Source organism: Squalius cephalus (assembly GCF_949319135.1).
Source record: "Squalius cephalus genome assembly, chromosome: 15".
Taxonomy (NCBI): domain Eukaryota; kingdom Metazoa; phylum Chordata; class Actinopteri; order Cypriniformes; family Leuciscidae; genus Squalius; species Squalius cephalus.
The window spans coordinates 5017135-5039352 of record NC_137136.1 but is presented as its reverse complement, the minus strand read 5'-3'; the positions used below and the strand labels follow the sequence as shown (position 1 = coordinate 5039352).

Genomic DNA, 22218 nt, shown 5'->3' with positions numbered 1-22218 from the left:
TTGTACAGAAAATGTACATAAGTCCAAAGTTGTACATTTAGACTACATCCAATATACTATACTAGTACTAATTCTGCAATATACACACACACAAAAAAAGATTTAAATAGGCAAATGATTAAGAGTCAATGGTTGGATCATTATTGTAGAGATTATGTTTCTAGCATGTGATATGTTTGGCAACAGTTCTTTCCAACCATTCTTTCACAATTTGAGCCTGATGAATCATGACATTGTCATCCTGGAATATGGCCATGATGTGTCTTCCAACATGGTTGTTTAAGAAATGAAAAGCTACACACTCCGTCAATTAGGGTTAGAAGAACTGTTGCCAAACATAACACGATAGCAACATAATAACCACTGCAATAATGATCCAGTCATAGACTCTTAAGCATTTGCCTATTTTAATCCAAACAGCAACTTTTTTTTGGCCAGGCATATATTGTATATTGCATATTGTGTGCATACTCTAAATGCATAAAATGTGCATAACTTGTCCATGCATGCTAAGGTCACACTATCCTACAATTCAAAGTGAATTCAAATTCTAACACAAATTTAATTAAAATAATGCAAATTAACCATTTTTATTTAAATTTTACAAACATGCAATGTTTGAAACATTTTAGAATTGTAAACAATTGTACATGGTTTTAAAAAACAAAAACAAAAAACTTGAAATATACAGTGTGTGCTTTGCAGTATAGTTAGTCCTGTTTTTTTATATATATATATATATATATATATATATATATATATTGCAGCTCAATTTATATCCTGACATCATTAAAGCGACTGAATGGAATTTCTTGTAAGTCACTTGAGCAATCATCTGCTATAAAAACAAATGTGCAGGTACGTGCAGTGCAAACGCTGCATCTACCCTTGTGCCACTGACCCTGTAGTGTCACCATGAGACTTCCTCTGGTAACACGTAGCAGCAGACACAACTTTTTTTATTACAATTGCGCAATTTGACCATTTTCATAAACGAAGCTGTATAACACTAGCAAAGCATGAGGCTGCATAAACTATTGTTTGCAATTGCTTTGACAGCTTGAAATTGGAATTAAATACTAGATTACTAATCACTAAATAGGATGCAAAACTAAAAATATTCCACATTGTTACATTGCACAACATTGCATGTTTAAGAGGGTGGTGTTCAGTCATCATTCATCTCAGCGGAAATGGAATGTCAAGTCAAGTTGAATTTACGTTGTAGGACAAAGTATTGTGCGCATTGTGCTTTGTTGTTGAGTCATGTGGGTGTTATACTGTGCACAGTGTATATATACTGCTTAAGTAGTGTGAGAGTTCAGGTGTAGTTTATCACAGTAACTATGAACATGTTCCACTAACATCGGACAAACACACATTTTCAACATTAGATCTTATGTTTTGGCAGTTCAAACCGAACAATCTTCTCTTTTGTCAAGTGTTTTTGTGCATCTTTACTTGGAGCAAATGCTTTAGTATTTGCTTTGAAAATGACGTTTTCAATTTCTCCCATTTTAAATATAATTTAAGTCTCCAAATAATTGTATGGGGCTGATGTGCAGTGATTAAATTGTTTTAGGGTTTCTCTTATGAATGAAAATGTCATTTGTGATAATTGTTCCAATTTGTACAAAAAAGTATTTATAAAAGTGATTTAGAAGTATAAGGCAAACACGACTCAGAGTGATAATGCAAAATGTGTAAAAATAGATTTAATTGCAGTATAATTATGAACGTACAAATGTTTTCCTCAGATTCAATCTAGCTTTCTCACAGAGACAATACATGAACCCCCCCCCCCCCCCCCCTTAGGCACAGAGATGCTTTCTACAGTTTTATCAAGGAATACTTTGTAGTTTTAAAATCCATCCCATACAAAAAGCTGCAACGATGCTTCTATCAAAAGGCACAAAAAAAACAACAACAATCAATATTAAGACATAAATCACATACTTGTGACCTAAATACCATTACAAAGGTGCAGTAATTTCATTAAACTGTGTAAACAATAAAGATGTGCAAAAGTCTGTGACTTTTTTCAGACGTAACGAAGTATGATTTTCATCCAATGCTTGGACCTCAGTTTTCCCATCAGCACTGGAGAAAATAATGTTCTTTTGAAAGTCCGTGAGTCTTTGCTTCACTACCTTGTGAACAGCATGTCAATCAGCAAGTCCAGAAGATCTGTCTGACCAATGACCGGCCGAAGGAAGAGCTCTGTGATGAGGCTCGGAGTGATGGTCTTTAAAGTGGATGCGGCGAGGAGGATACGAGCAAATCGCCCTTTATCATCTGGATGAAGAGGCACCAGGACCTCCTTCAGGGCATGCTGAGCTTCATATTGCAAACCCTCAATGAACAGAGATGCCTTCAGGCCTGGAACATCTGCAGATAGAAAATATTGGGTGAGCATATTATAAAATCTGTGGCTAAAAGCAATACTTTTGGGTAAAAAATAAATATATATAACTACATATATTTTGTTTTAATAACTAAATATATGTATGAATGGCTAAAATTGAGAAAATAATAAATTTCATGGAGACATCAGTGGTGTATTTCATAAAAAGATGCCATTAAACAAATATTTAAAATATAGGCAGTTTAAATAGTTTGTGCAACACAGTTTTGATTTTGAAAAACATACCTGGATTGAATATTACAGTGCCTTTCAGATAAGCGTACTCCTTTGGGCTTAAATCCAGACTCCAGAACTTCATGAGGCACGCTTTTAGGGTTTGCACGCCAGCCATCGTGGGTTGCTCTTGATTGTTGAGGTTGTTGAGAAGAATTCTTTCCAGCATGCTGGGTGCCGGTATGTCATCAACCTCGAAACGAAATCTGTCCTGGGCCAGACCCAGAATGAAAAGTGGCGCCCAGCCGTTCTGCAACAGAGATAGCTGGTCTTTGGGTGGTAGTTGCTGGAACGCCGGCAAACTCTTCATGAAGTGCATCGTCTTGACCAGCACATCCGATGCAACCTGGCACGTCTCGTTGGGTGTTTTCAGACATACGTTCCTGCGTTTCTCGCAGTGGCATGACTGAGGAACCCGCTTGTAGTTCATCTCGTTCTGAGTCGACTCGCCTCGGCTGAGGATGTTAAAGAGGATGGCGTTCGCCTGTCCGTTACTGTTGTCTGAACAATCACATTCGCAATCCATGTTGTCACTGATCAGATGGCGCAGATGCGTGGTATCTTCTAGAACTCAGTGTCTTAACACTCGAACCGCATGTAGACTGAAGCTGTGAGAGACTCACATCTGTCACTGACACGGCTCCTATTTATAACAAGCATTCATGTGGTTTAACTCCTGAACCTTGACCTGTCAATCTACATTTGCTGTGAACAAAACAACTGCCCTGTGCTGTTTAGCAATTGGGTAAATGGTGATAAGGCCTCTTAAATACAAACCCACTGTAGGCTGGGATATACTCTAGGTGAGGCAATATTATCTCTGCTGAAGTCATTACACCAGGCTGTACCAAGCGACCAAGGACTCCTCAAGTTATATGGTCCCTATCATTACAGACGTGCCGCCTATAAACCTACAAACAGTCGAATCTAGAACAGAGAGATGTAAAAGGTTATTGACCCTTGAGAACGGGAAGGATGACTGTTACTTCATTAGCTATTGAAGATTAGAAGCTCACACAAACATTAAAGAGACAGTTCACCAATTCTGTCACCGTTTTCTTTCTTCTGTGGGACACACAAAAAAAAGACCTTTTGAAAAATGGCTCTGTTTTTTGTCCCCTAACATTGGTTCCCAAAGTTCTTCAAAATAATATTGATTTGTGTTCCACAGAAGAAAGAAAGGTTTGGAATTGGAGTGTGAGTTAATGATCATTTGAATTATTATTTTTTGGTGTGAACTATGCCGTGAAGATTCAATTTACTGGAGAAAATCCAATGCCTGAAGGTCTTTAACAGAATTGTATTTATATAATAAAGATTTTCAAGCTGTGTGGGATTTTCTCTTCCATTATATTGACCTTGTACTTCCAAGGTCTCAAGGTTGGCTAGCTGGTTAGCACCCACTCGTAGATAATGTGTCACCATTATGAGGAAAAATGCATTTTTTCTATTGTGTTCTGATGAAATTTTAAGCAAGAACATTATAAATCCCATATATATATATATATATATAAAAAAATTTTTTACCAGTCACAGTGACTATGATCGTGTGGGTGATTATTTGTTTGCAAAAGTACAATTTAATAAACACAGTTTTGAATTCTAAATTGTGCTTGAATGTCACATCCAAAGTCATTGTAAAACCATATTGCAATTTGCTTTATTAAGAATTATTTTTTACAACAATGACACGTTGGTGTCTCAATGCTGTTGTTGGTTTCAATAAACAATAAGCATTACAGTGATTTTACCACAGTAAGGACTGTTCTTAAGTGCAACACAGAGATTTTGTTAATGCTGATTGAATCTACTCCTTTTCTATCTATATTACCTCCAATTTTATTTGTTTGCTTTTTACTGTTTTCAGACTCTCTGCAGAAAACATAAAAAAATCAGCCAGATAAAATGACTTTTGACTGATTGTCAAATAATTAAAGATTGAAGTGATCAAACAATTAAAGATTGAAGTGATCAAACACTTGAATCATATTCAAATGAACACACAAACAAGGTGGTAATGTGATCAATGAAGCATAGTCTACAAAGAAAATTAATCAACATCAATCATTTGCCAGTCAGAATCAGTAAAAAAAATTCCACCAGACCTTTTATCACTTTCTTGAAAAATTCCCGCTACCATTGACATGTTTTTCTGTAGCGTCGTCAGTCATGTGAGACTTGCCCTGTTTTATTATCTCTGCAGTGCCTAGCACAGAGAGCTTAACCAGATAAGCTAATTACTATATTGCTTTCAATCAAATCAACAAGTAGCTACTTGTACGATTCCACTTAAATTTCCATTATGAATATTTATGTTTCCCCCAGACATTCACCAAAACCACTTAGTACAGCATATAGTTTCATAACATTTGTTCTTCATATAAATTTCTCTCATGGTTTTTGGCAGAAACAACATCGGATAAATCATCTTATATTTGTCATAATTCCAAGTCAATTATATTCCTTATGAAATTAAACAGAATGCCAGATATATTCCACCTCTTGATGTTGTTGTTTTGTGGTTTACACTGTACATGAACATCCTGAGAAGAGTCAAGAGCACACAAATCCGTGTCTGAATCATAGTGATTGAATCACGGGTTGTAAATGTGTTTGATAAGGCCATGTTTATTGAAGGTCGAGACAGTCTGAGACAGACACTGAGGACACCATCTTATCATAAGCATGATAGTAAAATTCCTCATGCCAGACAAATGAAACCAAAAAAAGACAACTGCTGATGTAACTGACCACTGGAGCCATTTTAGAAATGATTAAATATAAAGCAAAAATAAATAAATAAATAGCTTGTTTTGATGTGAGTTTAGGGTGACATGTTATACTCTATTCTACAACTATGTAAACAACATGTTTATGAGCTCAAATTTATTGAAAATGAAGTGAAGTTTATGTTTATTTTTTTTAAGGATTTTATATTGATAGAACTCTTTTGTGCGTGCAGACATATATTGCCTACTGATAAAGCCTATAGAATGCAGTTAGAATGACCCTTAAATTCAAGATATCAGGGCAAAAATGTTTCTGTCTCATCATGATATAGTTAATCAATATCACACGAGTAACTAGCAATGTTTTTGTCCCAAATAGCACGAGTGCACATGTGACATTGATTTTAGACAACAGTTCAATAAAAAAGAAGTTAATCCTGTTATATTTTAGACACAATATTGTTTGCTTTTGCTACATTTTGTCAACGAAAAATATTACCTATAAAGCCAGAGCAGAACTGTTGTGCGTCTCAGAGAAACACACAGCAGTGTTTAGTTTCTGAATGAATCAGCCGTTTGAACGAATCGAATGAATGAATGACTCAATGTCTGCATCCAAAATCGCAAGCTTCCCTACTATATAGTAGGCAAACAACAGTATGTGACAAAAGAAGTCTGAATTCACATAAAAGTTTAGGCAAAAAGTACCCGGATGACTTATTCCGGCAAGATACCATGAAGCCAAAAGAGAAGATTTATGAATGGCAGTGAAGCGACGCAACAGGTAGGTCACATGATAATGACAACATGGCCGGATATAGTATCTCCAGATTACATTCATACTACACCCACCTATACTATAAAAAACATACTTTTTTAGCGCTTGTGAATTACTTATTCAAAATAAGTACCTTCGGACTAAGACAATAACTTACTCATTGAGGCCTCGTTTACACTGCAGGTCTTGATGCCCAATTCTGATTTGTTGCCTATATCCGATTTTTTAGACCGTCCGTTTACACGTTCTTTCAATTGTGACCCATATCCAATTCATGTGTTTACACTTGCCATACTATCTGAAACATCGCGCATGCTTAAAGGTGGTTCTTGCACAGATGGACAAACGATATAGCCTATGCGAAGTTCGCAGGGGGGCAATGTTTCGGAAAACATTGAAGCTTCCCCGGGGGCCGCCATTGATTAGCGGACCCCCACCTGCTGTTAGCATTCCATTGACTCCCATTCATTTTGGCGTCACTTTGACAGCGAATAACTTTACATCTGAGGTGTTTAAAGACTCCATTTGTCCATTATTTATTTCTAAAGAAACACGAAAATGTATAAAAGGCTCCATTACCTTGTATCTTACGTTATGGCCCTGTAGATGCAGTTTTTGTAAAAATAGGCTAACAACTGCGTCATAACCACGCGACTCTCTGTCGCACAGTAGAGAAATTACCGTATAGACAGGAGGAGAAGCTTGCGGGCAATCGGGGGGACGTGGAGGCAAAATGACAAAGTAATTAATCAGAATACTTAGCAAAAGTTGCTCCTGCTCCTAGCTCATGGACACCTCCTACTCACGCTCTCTGTCTCTGCAAGTTTCGGAAGGGAATGATTCAGATTTCTCTTGGCACAGCTACTAGAAGACAGACGGGTTGCTCACGTCACATCTACGTCGTCAAGCTCAGTTTGAGTCTGCGCAGTACGCTCAGCCATCAGGAAGTGAGAGCTTCTAATTGACTTCACTTTTCTCCGTTGAAACCAATGTGTGTGTGTTTAACAAACTCCGTTGTGTCCAGTTTATATACTGTCTATGGAAGTTCGCCAAACATCACCATGATTTTGAGGCGGAGGAGGACGGAAATGCCATCATCATTGCATTATTGCACATATACTTCAGTTATTGTGGGCGAGAGAGTTCTCAGGACTGGTGGGAGCATATTGTGGCGGGCTTTAATGAGGAGCAGCGGGTCCGAAATTTTAGGATGAGCAAGCCAACCTTTGATAGCCTATGTTGTGTCAACATTTGTCCACATTCCTCTCCTAAGACGACACAACGTTTCGTCTGGCCATCCGTCCATTTGCAGATGTGCATCGAGATTACTCTCTTCATTAAACCACGGAGATAGCTGTGGTGGATTTTTAATAGATAAAATAGTAAACTGTATATCAAACTAACCATGTCTCTAACATCTAACCTTACTTCCTTTTTTGAAACACAATGTACTAAAACATTCTGTCCTGTGTTTTTGAATGCTGTATGTTGTGTTGCCATACCCCTTTTACTTTGGTTGTGTGAGTGTATAAATAACACATTTGGGAATTGAAACTAGACAGATGACTAAATTTGAACCTTGTGATTAACAATGAAGTAATCATTAAAAACAAAGTTTGCTTTACCTGGTAACAGAAGGGTTTGTCTATGAAAACCAATCAAATTTTGGGGAAATTATGTAATGCAGTATGACTTTTTTGCCATACCTCCTTATTGTATAAAAACTGTTGTTTTCTTTTAGTTGGTGAGATTCTCAATGGAATTTGTCAGAGATCCTCCGGCCTTGCTTCTTCTTGGGGGAGACTCTGCTCGAGAGATCCTCCGGCCGTGATTAAAGCATTTAAAGGACATTTGCTGAAGTCTGTTTGTCGATTATTTGTCCCTGCGCAGGAAGAAAGCTAGTTAGGGAAGCAAGTTAGGTAGACCTTACTGCATATTAAAGGAGAACTCCGGTCAATTTTAACATTGAGCTCATTTTTTTGTAAATTTGGAGTGCTGTCAGTACAGAGAACAACGACAAAAATCGGTGTTGCCTACACCGTGTTATCCTCTTTTTAAAATTTGCACCCTGTTGACTTCAATGGGGCAAGTTTTAAACCTGCTTTTAGCCTCTTAACATCCTTGATGTGTCATTACAAGTGCACAGCCAATGTGAGTGATTCCTTCAGAGTCAACACGCGGTGAATCTGACTGCAGTAGATGTGAAAGATATGAATAAAAGTGATGTTATTTCAGCCAGCGCACATACCTGTATTTACATCCTGTTTTCGGTTGAAGTCCACAGTAGTCGATTGTCGAGTTCGGGCGCATGATCGTACGTACTAAACCTATGCGCGTGAACTCGACAATCGATTACTGTGGGCTTCAACCAAAAACAGGATGTAAATACAGGTATGTGCGCTGGCTGAAATAACATCACTTTTATTCATATCTTTCACATCTACTGCAGTCAGATTCACCGTGTTCACTCTGAAGGAATCACTCACATGGCTGTGCACTTGTAATGACACATCAAGGATGTTAAGAGGCTAAAAGCAGGTTTAAAACTTGCCCCATTGAAGTCAACAGGGTGCAAATTTTAAAAAGAGGATAACACGGTGTAGGCAACACCGATTTTTGTCGTTGTTCTCTGTACTGACAGCACTCCAAATTTACAAAAAAATGAGCTCAATGTTAAAATTGACCGGAGTTCTCCTTTAAGCGTCGATTGGAGACATTAGGGATAGTCGATTGGAGACGGCCCCGGTAGACTTAGGTACTTAGGTTTAGGGAAAAATCTACGACATAGCCTAATGCCTCAGAAAATCCGATCTGCCTGTTTACATGACAGTCGCATTGGCACATATCTGATTTGTATTTGATTTATTTCCACATATGAATGAAGCCTGAAACCGATTTTGAAATATCCAAATGCATGCGTTTTTTTCCCTGTTTACACTGTCATGGAACACATCCGATCTGTCACATATGAGCAAAAAATCGGAATTGGGTCACATTTCACTGCCAGTGTAAACAAGGCCTGAGACATTTACGGCCACCCACTGGCAGTTTTAGTTTCTTATTCATTTAGAATATAATTTCAATTAAAAAAAAATACTTCATATTTCCATATTAATAAAAAAAAAACATTAAAGGTAGTATAGTTCCCCAAAAATGGAAATTCTGTCATCATGTACTCACCTTCATGGCCATTGAAGCCTAAAAGTGTGTAATAAATGCTGAATCAAAATATATTTATAATATATTAAAATATATATATTAATATTAATCGACACATCATGTATTTAATTAGCTTAAAATTTTGAATCGTTTGGCATTCTTAATATATAATATAGGCTATATATATTAAAAAAAAATATTATTCATAAATTATATAGGCCTATCTAAAACAGTGTGTCCCAACTGTGTTCCTGGAGGTCCTCAATAGTACACAGTGTGAATGTGCTTGAGGTGTGTTTGATTAGGGACATTTCCAGCAATGTTGGTGGAACTCCAGGAACAGGGTTAGAAAACACTTCTGTATACAACAACAACACAACATGAGAATGTTCCAGAGCCAACAGGAACACACATTTGAACTTTAACTTATTTTTTTGCAAGGCATTCTATATAAAGATCTTCTTCATGGACACCAACTTGCATGCCCAACTGAATAATTGTATCTCATCATCAGATCATTTTGTTGGCCATGCATGATGCAAGTTGTTCTCATGGGTAAAAAAAACAAACTATTCAATGTTCTCACGTCCATAAAGTTACTTTTTCTTTGTGTGTCTTTTTATACTGCAAAACTCTTAATACCGCATATTATCTCTGAACAGGTAACAGGTATATTTGCCAAACAAGTAAAAGGTTACAGACACTTAAAAAGTCAAAGAATGTACGATATGGTTGGCTTGGTTCAGAGCATCTATAGTTCTGGGAATAAAACTATTCCTCAGTCTATAAGCCTTGTAACATCTGCCAGAAAGGAGTAGTTTAAACATGATGGCATGGGTGTGTGTGGTTCTTACAGATGATGATAGTTTTCATCAGACAGCGACAGCGTGATCTATAGATGTCCTCTGGTAGTAGTAGTTTTACTTCGATTATCTTCTGTGCTGGCAGGACAACCCAGAGTGCTTTCCTATTACTAGCTGTGCAGTTAAGAAATCACACAGATGCAGTATGTTAAAATGCTGTATAGTTATTGACTGTTCATCAACTCACACATCAGTTGTGGTAAACGGAAGCTCAAGCATGTTTGCTTGATGTGTGAGAACCAATGAGGTTCATTCTTGTGTTACGCAGCATGTTTGAGCTTCAGCAAGAACCAATGAGGTTCATTCTTGTGTTACGCATCACGTTTGAGCTTCAGCAAGAACCAATGAGGTTCATTCTTGTGTTACGCATCACGTTTGAGCTTCTGCAAGAGGTTTGTTCTCGTGCATCAAGCACGTTCGGTTGAGCTTCCGTTTATGTTCGTTAATCAATGTTTATATGTGTATAAAAGCCTAAATGCAATGTTCATCATATAAAGCGATCGTGTCTCTTCAGAAGATTTTAATTAAACCACTCAAGTCATATAGATATATAGTTTTACGGTCTCTTTATGAACTTTTTGAAGCGTCAAAGTGATAGTTGCATAGCTTTCAATGGAGGGACAGAAATCTCTCTTGATTTCATCAAACACTTCTTTATTTGTGTTCTGAAGATGAACGAAAGTCTTGCAGGTTTGGAACGACATGAGGGTGAGTAATTCATTAATGACATAATTTTCATTTTTGGGAGAACTAGCCTATCCCTTTAAGAACCCATCCTGAGACCCCATCTGAACCTGCAGCTTTCTGTGGATTAGCCTGATCCTCCATTCATGTACACTGTACCAATATGTGTGTACAAGTCAACATTTTGTGATCGTTAGGCCCTTAAACATTTATTGAAAGGACAAATAAACCTTTAGAGCAGCATAAACCTGCTGTAAATGTAAAGATGTAACTTATAAGATTAAATTCCCTTGTGATATTTACTAGATGACTTTCTGCAGCCTTGACCTATAACTATTGCAACAGAACAAGAGGTTTAACATCATCTTGAACTTGAGAATCGAGAAAACAGTTGCCTGTCTGCCTACTGTGTGATAGTTCAACTATTTCAGGTCAAATGCCACAATTATTCATATTCCACACAACAAAAGTCTTATCAACAGGACGTGATTCATGTTCCTCAGTGACAGCACCTTGCATCTATTTATATTTCAGCTTTTATGACGGTCATAAGAATGACTGAGCTGTAAAGTTGAAGGCCAGGTCGAAATCGTTTAGTTTTTCTTTGGTTGGTGAACCCAAATAACCCGTTTTCCTGCAGTCAGTATAAGTAACGTTAACGTAAACGTTAATTATCAGGTAAATGTTTTTTTCAATTAAAGGTTTTATTTCAGGCCTAATAATCCTATAGAACATAATACTCATATACGCAATGTGTGATATATATATAATATTTGCGATGGTTCTGCTGAATAATGCTCAATTTTAATCAACAACACTGCGTAACAACGTAACTTACGTTACACAAAGCGTGAACAAACATTTAGGGAATTCTGACGTTCACATTAACGTTCAGAAACACAAACAAACTGCAGCTTAGTAAGAATAATTGTTTACAACTCACCAAATAAGATGTGTGATGTTAATGTCGAGGCTTTAAAACCTGACTAAATAGTAGACACCCGCAATGGTCGCGCGCTTAAAACGGCTCTCTGATCCTAACGGTCGTCTTGACAAGCTGTTCCCTATGAAGTCCATTTCCGCCACATTCGACAAAAATGCTTTGTTAAATTATAATTATGACATAAAGAGTCAGAATTAAGACAAAAAGTCGAAATTACGACATCTTATTTACAACGTTTTTTTTTTTTTTTTTTTTTACTCGTCTTGCAATGACTAATGGCCCACTTGTAGAGTTAGACTCAAAATTTACTAGTAACATTTGGAATAATTACTGATCTAAAAATGTGTACTAATCTAATCAAAAAGTACTAGTAACTAATGAATAAGTTCTAAAAATCGATTTAATAGGAATAAGTAGGCTATATAATGTAGTAGGCTACTATCTGAATAAATGTTATTATCCATTTAATAGCTAGATAGGACTAGTACTATTAGTAGCCTACTACTATTTCCACTTAACTAAGTCGATGGCAAAAACCTGAAAGGTGTTACTAAGCACAATAGAATAACAATCAAAGAAAGTTTAGTGAACATTTTATGCATACATTCAGGAGAAAAATAAAAATACAATAAACCAATGCAACATGCACCAATTTTACTCATAATCATGTTAAACATGCATTCATTACTTCAATGAGCTGTTTCTGCTTTAAATTTCTTTTAAATTAAATCTTTAGCTGTGTGATTTATATGTACATTTCTAAAATACATAACTTTAGACATCACCTCTGATAACAGATCACTCTTAATTGTAATGTAGAACGAAGCATGCATTTTCTGTAAAATTGCTTTGAAACGATAAAGCGCTATACAACTATGTGAACTGAATGCAACATGTGCAATTGATATATTTAACTCAACCCCATGAACCTTAACGTTCTCCAATAGTGGAAAACTCCTTTGATCATGTGCCAAGCATTGTCACTCAGGCTTGTGACTGAAGACATTGATTGCATTACAACTGACCCCAGTCTCACCAATACATCCTCGCGTCCTTCAGGGCATTAACCCAGAGGCACAGACCTTACAGTTGGTGAACTCTGAAATAAATGAATTTCGCAGCATTCAGTATGCCAAGCTTACACATTTGTAAATGTTTGCATGAAACTAATGTGCATCCCCTTTAAAAATAAAAAATTGTAATGAGCATTTCTGAGAATGAAAGCAACTGCTTTAACTCATCCAAAGGTTTTTAGCACAACAGTCAAATTATTAAAATAACAAAACAAACAATAAATGTTTAAAGTTTTATTTATTCAAGCAGTTTAATCCAATGTACTTTTCCAAATGTTCAGCCATCAACTGCAAGAACACAATTGACAATGAGCATTCAATTAAGAGGAATAAAAAGAAAGGAATGTTTTGGAATTTTCAAAATTAAAAGTTTTCTGTTTTTTTGTACATTTTTAATTATAAATCAAGGTCAAGAGCTCTCTCGACCTGGCAAAATATTTGGATGTAATCATTGTAGGGTTTTTTTTCTGTTTTGAGTTTCTGGTTTTTCTATATTTATTCTCTTTTTTTAATGCGTCCTTCTTGGTGAAGTCAGGGCCAGAGAGGTTCATTCTGGAAATAAACAAATCAATCAGAAAAGGTGTATTCAAACAATGTCAAGCAGAGAAAAATGAATGCATAAAATCATCACGAATTTGCAAAAGCCATCTTCTCTCACCTTGTGTTAGACGGCCGGCACAGCAGTGCTGGGGACTGATTTCTGGGCGGCTTCCTTGGCCTGATGAGCCTGCAGCACCGCTACTGCTTCATCCACCTGGAATACATGTAACAGCGATTACACACTAGACCTGCTTGTAGAGAGATCACTATTCTCCCACGTTTCTGAACAGACTAAGTCACTTGTCACCATCTGGTGGCTTAATGATGTAATCGTTACTTCCTAAAGGTGACTTTTACTCTATTTTGATAGCTTCTGTAGACAGCAGTGTTTATATCCGAACTATAAACTTATCCCAGTACTTCTGTGATATGAAATACACAGAAATAAAAGATAGTGTGATTGAAGACAATGTTTGTAAAGCCATTTCATACGTGACAAGTCTCTCTGGGTCAGCAGCACCAACAGATTTGAACGTTACGGTATGATTTTGTCAAAGGTTTAAAAGACACAGGAGAATCATTGTCATTTAGAAATGAGATCGAGGTGGTGCTTGAATCGAGATTGCGAGGTTTTAACGATTAATCGTGCAGTTCTATTACACTACATTAACCAATATATATTTTTAAAAATCCATTTATACATTAGTTGACAATATTCTGGTACAAATATCTGGTAAAAAAAAGAAAACTGACACATTCTTGATAGTTTTTATGCACATTTTCACTAGGAGCAGTGAGAAATGACATCTCTATTATTAGGACAAATCCGATAACTTGAAAAACAAAAAAGAAAAGATCACATGACAACTGACCTTTGACCTCAGCGACTCCGGAGACTCCAGCATGTGGAGCAGCTCTGAATTGTCGATCTCCAACAGCATACCAGTGATCTTTCCAGCCAGACTGGGGTGCATGTTCTGGATGAGCGGGAACAGGCGCTCACCTGTGGCGGGGAGAGCAGCATGTATGAAATTTAAAATAAACATTTTTCTAATCAATTAAGGGAAGCAAAACAGGAGCGAGACAGATCGAACCACTCACCCAGCATCTGCTTCTGTTCTTGTGGAGGGGCGGCAGCTAACATGGACGCAGTCAGTGGCTCCTGACCTTGAACGTGGACCGCAGGCTGAACAGGAGTCAAATATATTAACATTAGAGAAGCTGAAAACGCTCATGTTCGTCAAAGCTGTTAATAAAACATTACTAGAGTATGTTTTACAAGAAAATACAATCAGTATTTCTACTTAATTTTCACATTTAGTTCAATGTTACTTGCTGATCCTTAGAAAACTGCTAGTAAATTTCACAAATTAGCCGATTTCCGACCAAGTAGTTCTAGGAACTTAGTTATAGGAACTGTCCACTTCTAAACAGTTCTAGGAACTACTCTCCCCCAAACTCGGTTTCGCTGTTTGCGTTCGCACTGGCCAAGTGGCCATAGGAACTGGTAGGAGGGGTAAGGGAGTGACGCAAGCACGGTGACTTATTTTGACGGAGCGACGGACCTTTATTTTGGCGGCGCTGAGAACGCCAGAGCAAACAATGCTCGCATTCTCTGTGTTCATTAGTTAGCGATCTGTCTAACAGTACTGTTTAATATCTTATTAGATAGAACTGTTATAGAAAGTAGACAGTATATGAAAAAGGTTATTAGCCTATGCCATTTGGTTAATGTCCAGTGTTGCTAGCTGAGCAGAAATACATAATCATGTTTGACTTGGTCCCCTCAAAGTTGCGTTGGATTTTCTCTTCAGCATAAAGGTTTAGAGACCCATCTATCACTGTTTTCCATGTTTGTATAGTTAGTTTCTGGAGTAAATATATAGGCTATAATCTGTGTGTTTACATTATAGCTGTTTTAAAAATGGCGGGTGCTGGTGTTCCTGCGTGCGTTCGGTCAATCAGCATACACTAACGTCACGGATAGTTCCTATAGTGCTGGTTTAGACCCTACTCTGAAGTAGGACCTAAATTAGTTCCTACAAATGGAGTTCCTAGAACTAAAATCGTTCCTAGTTCCTGCGGTGCGAACACGCCGACATCCGGGTACTTTAGCCAATAGTTCTAGGAACTGTGAAAAGGTTCCTCCGGTCGGAAAGCGGCTATAGTTACAAAGTAAAAATAGTACACCATTTATTTTCAGTGCGTTTATGTGGATAATGTTGGATATAATATAGATCCTACTTTATTATAGAACTGTGCGAAAATAGTTGACATTTTCTGAAGATATGCAAAAATGTCAACTTTTTTTGTTCCAAATGACGCACTATGCACTGTACTCTGTACTGAAATGTATAAGGTTATTTTGTCATCCAGCATCAACGCCTGATTCGGCTACTTAATTTAAGTGTGTCAGTTGAGTGCATGAAGAGTCCAACATTCCACACTTACAAGTGCATCATCCGGATACTTAAAGTGCACTTATTCTTTTGGAACATTCAGTGTGAACACTACTACAAAATATCACAGAATTGTGCACAAGGATGCATATTGGGATGCACTAGTTCTCTCAAATGATTTTAAATTGCAGCCATACATTTTGGGGAGTCAACGACAAGTGCCATCAAATGTAAAACTAATACCTGCTGCATGGGAACCTGCTGCTGATTGGGGATGTGCTGCTGCGGGTTGCGGACTCCTGGAGCATACTTGTACTGTGGCACTCCTCTAACCTGAGCGGTACCCGTGGCGGCACCTGCGCCAGAAGGACGAGGACCCATCGCCTGAGACGCTGCCAGGAAGAAAGAGGACACTCAGAATCAATGAACTTGAGTAATGGATTTGCTGCATGTATAACAGCAAGGTTCATCACTCACCCATGCGCTGGGAGGGCATCATTCGGGGGACCTGGGAGGCGGGACGCACGGCACCGAAGGTTTGTGGACGGGGTGCAGATTGCCTGATAGCATTGGGCATATTCTGGAAATCTGCAATGGAAACGAGAAACAAAAACAATGAAATGAACCGTTAGGGTTTACAGTGCAAGTGTACCAGGAGGAAAAGGGGGGGAGCTACTCACGCTGTGGGCGGACACCCTGAGTGGCCCAGCGAGGACTGGGGCGGAGCTGTGCGAGCTGACTGGTGGGATAGTACGCAGCACGATTCTGAGCCTGTCAATCACACAAAAGAGGGGAATGTGAATCAATGAGGAATAACGACCGGTTCTGAATTATCACTTCGTGATTCAAGTGAATTAGCAAAACTTCAGACAAAAAAAAAAAAAGTTAAATTGTCTATTTTCTTGCTCAGTAGAAACTTAATATTCAGTAATATTATAGATTTGACTGCACCGACTGTTTATAGCTTAATGCCATGTTTATTAAATGCTTTTAAAGTTTATCTTTGAATAAAGAAAAAAAAAAAAAAATTAAATCTGGTCCTACTTCATTAAAAATATTTTCATAAGAGTAAAGTGAAAAGTAAAAAGTCGTAACAGTTAAAGCCATCACAGTCCATCAGAACAGCGATAAAGGCAATAGAGGATCTTCACCCATTAACAAAAACATGGCTTAGTCTGGAGTGGCCTATTCGACAGCGAGTGTAGATATGTTCCCAGTGATTTTCAAAATGTACATTTCGGTTTCAATCAACCACAGGATTTATAACTGCACTGACACTATTTATTGAAAACAAAACTTGAATTGGTCTGAATAACGACACCATTTCCTTCTGTAGAGCCGCTTTATAGCTGAACCAAATTTGAATTCGCACAGATCAAGCTTTCAAACCAAGCAGCTTTTCATTGGTCAACATGACAAATTCTAATGAACCGTTGCTGTTAATATATTTAAACGAATGGTGAATGTGACCACACCTTTAACAGAAAAGTGTTATCTGACCTGTGGAATGGCTGCCATGAAGTATCCAGATGGAGGTGCGGGCTGGTAGGGGTTGATGACGGGGTTCGGTACGGCTCTGACACTGGCCATCCTCTGCATGTACTGGCTGGTGAGGTGCGCCTGGCGCTCTTCTTTCCGCTGGGCCAGCGCGACGTACAGGGGCTTGGTGGCGACGATACGGCCATTCATTTCAGTCACAGCCTTAGTGGCTTCTTCAGGGGAAGAGAAGCAGACGAACCCAAAACCTTTACTGCGGCCACCTTCCATCATCACCTGAGTGGATCACAAAAGATTCAACAGCCATCAATTCTGATGCTTGTGAGGGATTATACATCAATCATCCAAACAAACCTTGAGGAAAACCAATGATTTGAGACAGATTTCATGATTCAATTTAAAATTGACAATTTGAAAGTTGAGACTTTAAGGCCCGGTTTCACAGACAGGGCTTAGACTAAGCCAGGATTAGACCATAGATCAATTAGGACATTTAAGTAATTTTTATAAACATGCTTAGAAAAAAACATTACCGATGTGCATCTTAAAACTAAAAAGGCACTGATATATTTTTAAGATCAGTCAGTGCAAGTTTATTTCAGTGGAAACAGCTCAGACTTACATTTTAGTCTAGGACTAGTCTTAAGCCCTGTCTGTGAAACCAGGGGTAAAAGTAATAAAGCTTATGGCAATTTATTGGATTTGTTTGTACCTTAGCACTGGTAATGGTGCCGAACGGTGCGAATTCTTTACGCAGGCGTTCATCATCCAAGCCGTCATCCAGATTTTTCACGTAGAGATTGACTCCCTGTTAAAAACAAGATGAATTCAAGCGTCAACGACCCATTAAGAACTTCACCACCCTCATTTGCATCATCTAATGTTCATATCAGTCAAGCACGGGTCATTTTTTACCTGGTAGCGAGTCATGCGGTCCTGCTTCATTTGCTCAAACTTGCGCTTGAGCTCTGTCTGACGTTCGCCCTTCTTCTGCGCACGACCCACGTAAACCTGCTTTCCGTTCATCTCTTTTCCATTCATCTCATCCACAGCCTGATGATCAGAGGAAACGCATCAGGATACAACACTTCGTCACAGTAGTGAGGATTACAAAATGATATTAATCTGTTTCTACTCACCCTCTGGGCGTCCTCGTGCCTCTCAAAGCTGACAAAGCCAAAGCCTTTAGATTTGCCGCTCTCATCGGTCATGACGCGAATGCTCAGTGCTGGACCTGTAATGACAGCAGAACACGTCAAAGATCTGATTCATGCAATAAGGTCAAAAGCAGACCGTTCACACATAGGACAATAACTATAATGATAAAGATGCAGTTGTAAATTCACTCTAATTATAGAACAACAGAGTCCACAACTACAAATATAACTCCACAGAGAAAAAAATTCATTGAAATAAAGTTAAAGTCTCTTCACTTTACTGAATATTTTTAATGAAGATGAAGATTTTTTTTCAAAGATAAACTTTAAAAGCATTTAATAAACATGGCATTAAGCTATAAACAATGTCTGTGCAGTCAAATCTATAATATTACTGAAAAAACTACTTTTTCCCAGCTGATGAACAATAAAAACATTGACAGCCAATCAGAATCCATCCCGATTTAAAGACAACTGCAGTGCACCCTTATAAACAGAACGACATTGTTCACTGGTGTGGATGCTAATATAGTTATAATCATCTTTATCCACCTTATTCTGCTCTAAACAATGCGCGCTGCCATAACGACGACTCCGGTTGCCTACTTCCGGTTCGTAGCGCTTGACCTGTACTAGCAGCGAGAGAATGAGTTCAAGCTCCTCATGTGCTGTTGTTGGTTGTTTTAACAATTCAAAGAAGATTTCAAACTTTTTAGAAACTGAGGGTTTCGAGCATAAGGAGATAATGCCCATGTCCGGTTCCGTATCAGATTCATTCAATAAAGTAAACGTTTAGAGTGGTTAGCTGCGTTAAGACTGAAGCATAAGAAAAAAAGTCGGAAAACTTTGCCCATTAATTAGATGTGCAAGGCAAGCAGGCAAGTTTTCGGGTTGTTATGGACAAGTAAAAAATACATTATTGTATATTATATGAAATACAATTATAATAAAATTCTAAGTTATGACTACTGTATACTGTACTGTTTTCATTTTTAAAACGATGTGATGTGAAAAGTAAACATTTCGGCTCGTTTGACTCAGCTCACTGAAAAGAGCCGGTTCTTTTGACTCACGGCTCTTTTAAAAATAAATTCTTATCTCCTTATCTTATGCTCGAAACCCTCAGTTTCTAAAAAGTTTGAAATCTTCTTTGAATTGTTAAAACTACTAACAACAGCACATGAGGAGCTTGAACTCATTCTCTCGCTGCTAGTACAGGTCAAGCGCTACGAACCGGAAGTAGGCAACCGGAGTCGTCGTCATGGCTGCGCGCATTTAGACTGAGCAGAATAAGGTGGATAGCTATCGTTCTTGGTGTGAACAGGCTTTTACAAGCAGCAAAAACCCACCATATTTGTTGAATATCTCCCTCAGCTTCTCGTCATCCATATCCTCTCCGAAGTTCTTGATGTAAACATTGGTGAACTCTTTGGCACGGGCGCCCATCTCAGCCTCGCGCTCCTTGCGAGACTTGAAGCGACCGACGAACCTTTAAGATGCAATAAGTTACCATAATTATTCAGAATAAGTGAATTTATTTAAGACCATAGAGGCTATATTCATGGCAAACTCAAGAGTAATACGTTTTTAAATAACCATAACACCAACACTTCAATGAACAGGTATAAAATCTTATAATTTTACATGATAAATACTAATATCTTCAAGTAACTTTACAATTTTTTTTTAATTTAAATTAGTATGAATCATGCTTGAAACAGAATTAGCACACTTCACTCCAAACCGACAATTTAGTACAATGTAGTTCATTCAAATGCACACTTACACTTTGCGGTCATTGAGCAACATGCCGTTCATTTTCTCAATGGCTCTTTCTGCGGCCTCATGGGTCTCAAAGTGCACAAAGCCGTATCCTTTAGAGCCGTTCTCATCGCAAACCACCTTCAGAAAGAGAACACCGGCACTGAGCACAAGCACCAAACACCAGAAACATGCACATCACCGCAAACACACGTTCATTACCTTGCAGGACAGGATGTTTCCGAAGGCAGAGAATGTGTCATAAAGGGCCTTGTTGTCGATGGACTTGTCCAAGTTCTTGATGAAGATGTTGCCCACACCGCTCTTGCGCAGTGAGGGGTCTCGCTGGGACCACATGATGCGGACGGGCCGTCCCTTAATCACGTCAAAGTTCATTGTGTCCAAGGCGCGCTCAGCTGAAACAGATAATCAAAATAAATATTAAATGTCAGCATTAGGTTATGACCAACAAACTTTGTATGTACAGTTATTGCTAGTACTATAAACATTCATTTGTACTTAAAGGGGTTGTGTAGCGCCCCCTAGCGCTAGTCTGAGTACATGAGTAAAACAAGTAGCCGACTCATTTCTGCAATTTTGTACATTGGCTGTGTCGTCGTTAAATTAAATTATGAAGACATGGACAAAATCCATATTCCAAACCACATACACAAGTATTTTTTTTTTTTTTCAGAATGAGATTCATTACACACTGCATTTGTCTTGACGCTTCCGGTACACACATTAAATATGTAAAAGGACATGATTCGTTAAACAAATTTGAGGATTTCTGTTCGTGAGGTTAATGTCCTGGGATTAGAAACTTCTCTTGTCCTCAGTAACGGCAACTACGACATCTATCAGTCCTAATACACACGTGTATGAATTGTTCATAGATATTAAACTTCAAATTCGAAACGGAGGACGGTCACGTGCCGCACGTGTCCGTGATTCCCAACTAGATGAACATCTAAATGCAGTTTAAAACATCGTGTTAGAAATGAACCGGGAGTGTTTGCTTACCGTCAGCGGGTTGCTGGAAGTTGACGTAGGCGTAACCGAGAGAGCGGCGGGTCATCATGTCCCTGCACACCCGAATGGACAGAATGGGCCCGGCAGGGCTGAACTTCTCGTAAAGCATGGCCTCGGTGACATCCTGGTGCAAATCACCCACATAAAGGGAGGCCATCGGGTAACTTGGAGCGCTAGGGTTCATCTTTCTTCCGTACGACAAAAGAGCAATCTACCGAAACACCTGGAAACACTGACGAGCTTAGTAATGGCGACGCACGAGCTCCAATCTCCTCGGTTTAAATACCTATCGAAAACGCTTTAACACGATAAATACCCTTAAAGAACTGTCTTGGAGACTAATTAAAACGCGTTTGGTACCGATTTGGCGTCGACGTGTTCGCGGTATCGATGATAAGATGATTAAAATCTCCTCAGGCCTACTGCGGTGCTGCCTTAATAATAAACTTCTCAAATCTGTCCGCTGATCCTGCTTCACCGAGGTACTCGGCAATAAAAGTAGATTTTTTGTTTGTATTTTTTTCTTGTTTTGTGATTTTTTTTTGTATTTTTGATTTTTTATATAAGATGAGTGTGCCGAGGCTCTGTGGCACACGCGCTCTCTCTCGCACCGCACAAGGTAGGGGGAGAGAAGCGGAAGTACGGCTCAGATAAGAAGGCGTCCTCGCCGGAAGTTGCGTGAGCCGCTTTTATATTTTTTACGTAAGAACAAAATAAGAGTCAATGGGCTGATAGAATAAAAGTCTATTGAAGCACATTTCCGCTACGTTAGAAATAAATCATGCTTTGGTAAATCTTAATTATGATGTAAAAAGTCATAGTTATAACATAAAATGTGGATATTATGAGATACAGTCAAAATTATGTCATACTATGACACTTAATCATAATTATGAGATAAAAAAAAAATCTAAATTAGGATTAAAATCAAAATTATTATTTTCTGTCATAATTATGACTTTATG

At 38.2% G+C, this 22218-nt stretch overlaps 2 protein-coding genes across 4 annotated transcripts; both read right to left on the bottom strand.

Moving 5' to 3' along the window:
- Positions 1 to 1693: 1693 nt before the first annotated feature.
- nr0b2a (nuclear receptor subfamily 0, group B, member 2a) lies at positions 1694 to 10209 on the bottom strand. 3 transcript variants are annotated; one of them, XM_079895148.1, is made up of 3 exons: positions 10159 to 10209; positions 2651 to 3281; positions 1694 to 2388 (listed from the first exon to the last, which is right to left on the bottom strand). In XM_079895148.1, the coding sequence occupies exons 2-3, from the start codon at positions 3162 to 3164 to the stop codon at positions 2147 to 2149; spliced, it is 756 nt and encodes a 251-aa protein (XP_079751274.1). In that variant the 5' UTR covers positions 3165 to 3281; positions 10159 to 10209; the 3' UTR covers positions 1694 to 2146. The 3 variants fall into 3 exon arrangements, with proteins under 3 accessions (XP_079751274.1, XP_079751276.1, XP_079751275.1); XM_079895150.1 differs by having other exon boundaries at positions 2651 to 3246; positions 10159 to 10204; XM_079895149.1 differs by lacking the exon at positions 10159 to 10209 and adding an exon at positions 3416 to 3559.
- A 2877-nt stretch (positions 10210 to 13086) lies between these two features.
- Positions 13087 to 21919, bottom strand: LOC307171826 (polyadenylate-binding protein 1A). The gene is made up of 15 exons (XM_079893698.1): positions 21245 to 21919; positions 20444 to 20637; positions 20247 to 20362; positions 19810 to 19949; positions 18443 to 18537; positions 18219 to 18356; positions 18016 to 18111; positions 17307 to 17579; positions 16487 to 16577; positions 16284 to 16394; positions 16050 to 16198; positions 14509 to 14593; positions 14280 to 14410; positions 13526 to 13621; positions 13087 to 13419 (listed from the first exon to the last, which is right to left on the bottom strand). The coding sequence occupies exons 1-14, from the start codon at positions 21435 to 21437 to the stop codon at positions 13532 to 13534; spliced, it is 1902 nt and encodes a 633-aa protein (XP_079749824.1). The 5' UTR covers positions 21438 to 21919; the 3' UTR covers positions 13087 to 13419; positions 13526 to 13531.
- Positions 21920 to 22218: the final 299 nt, after the last annotated feature.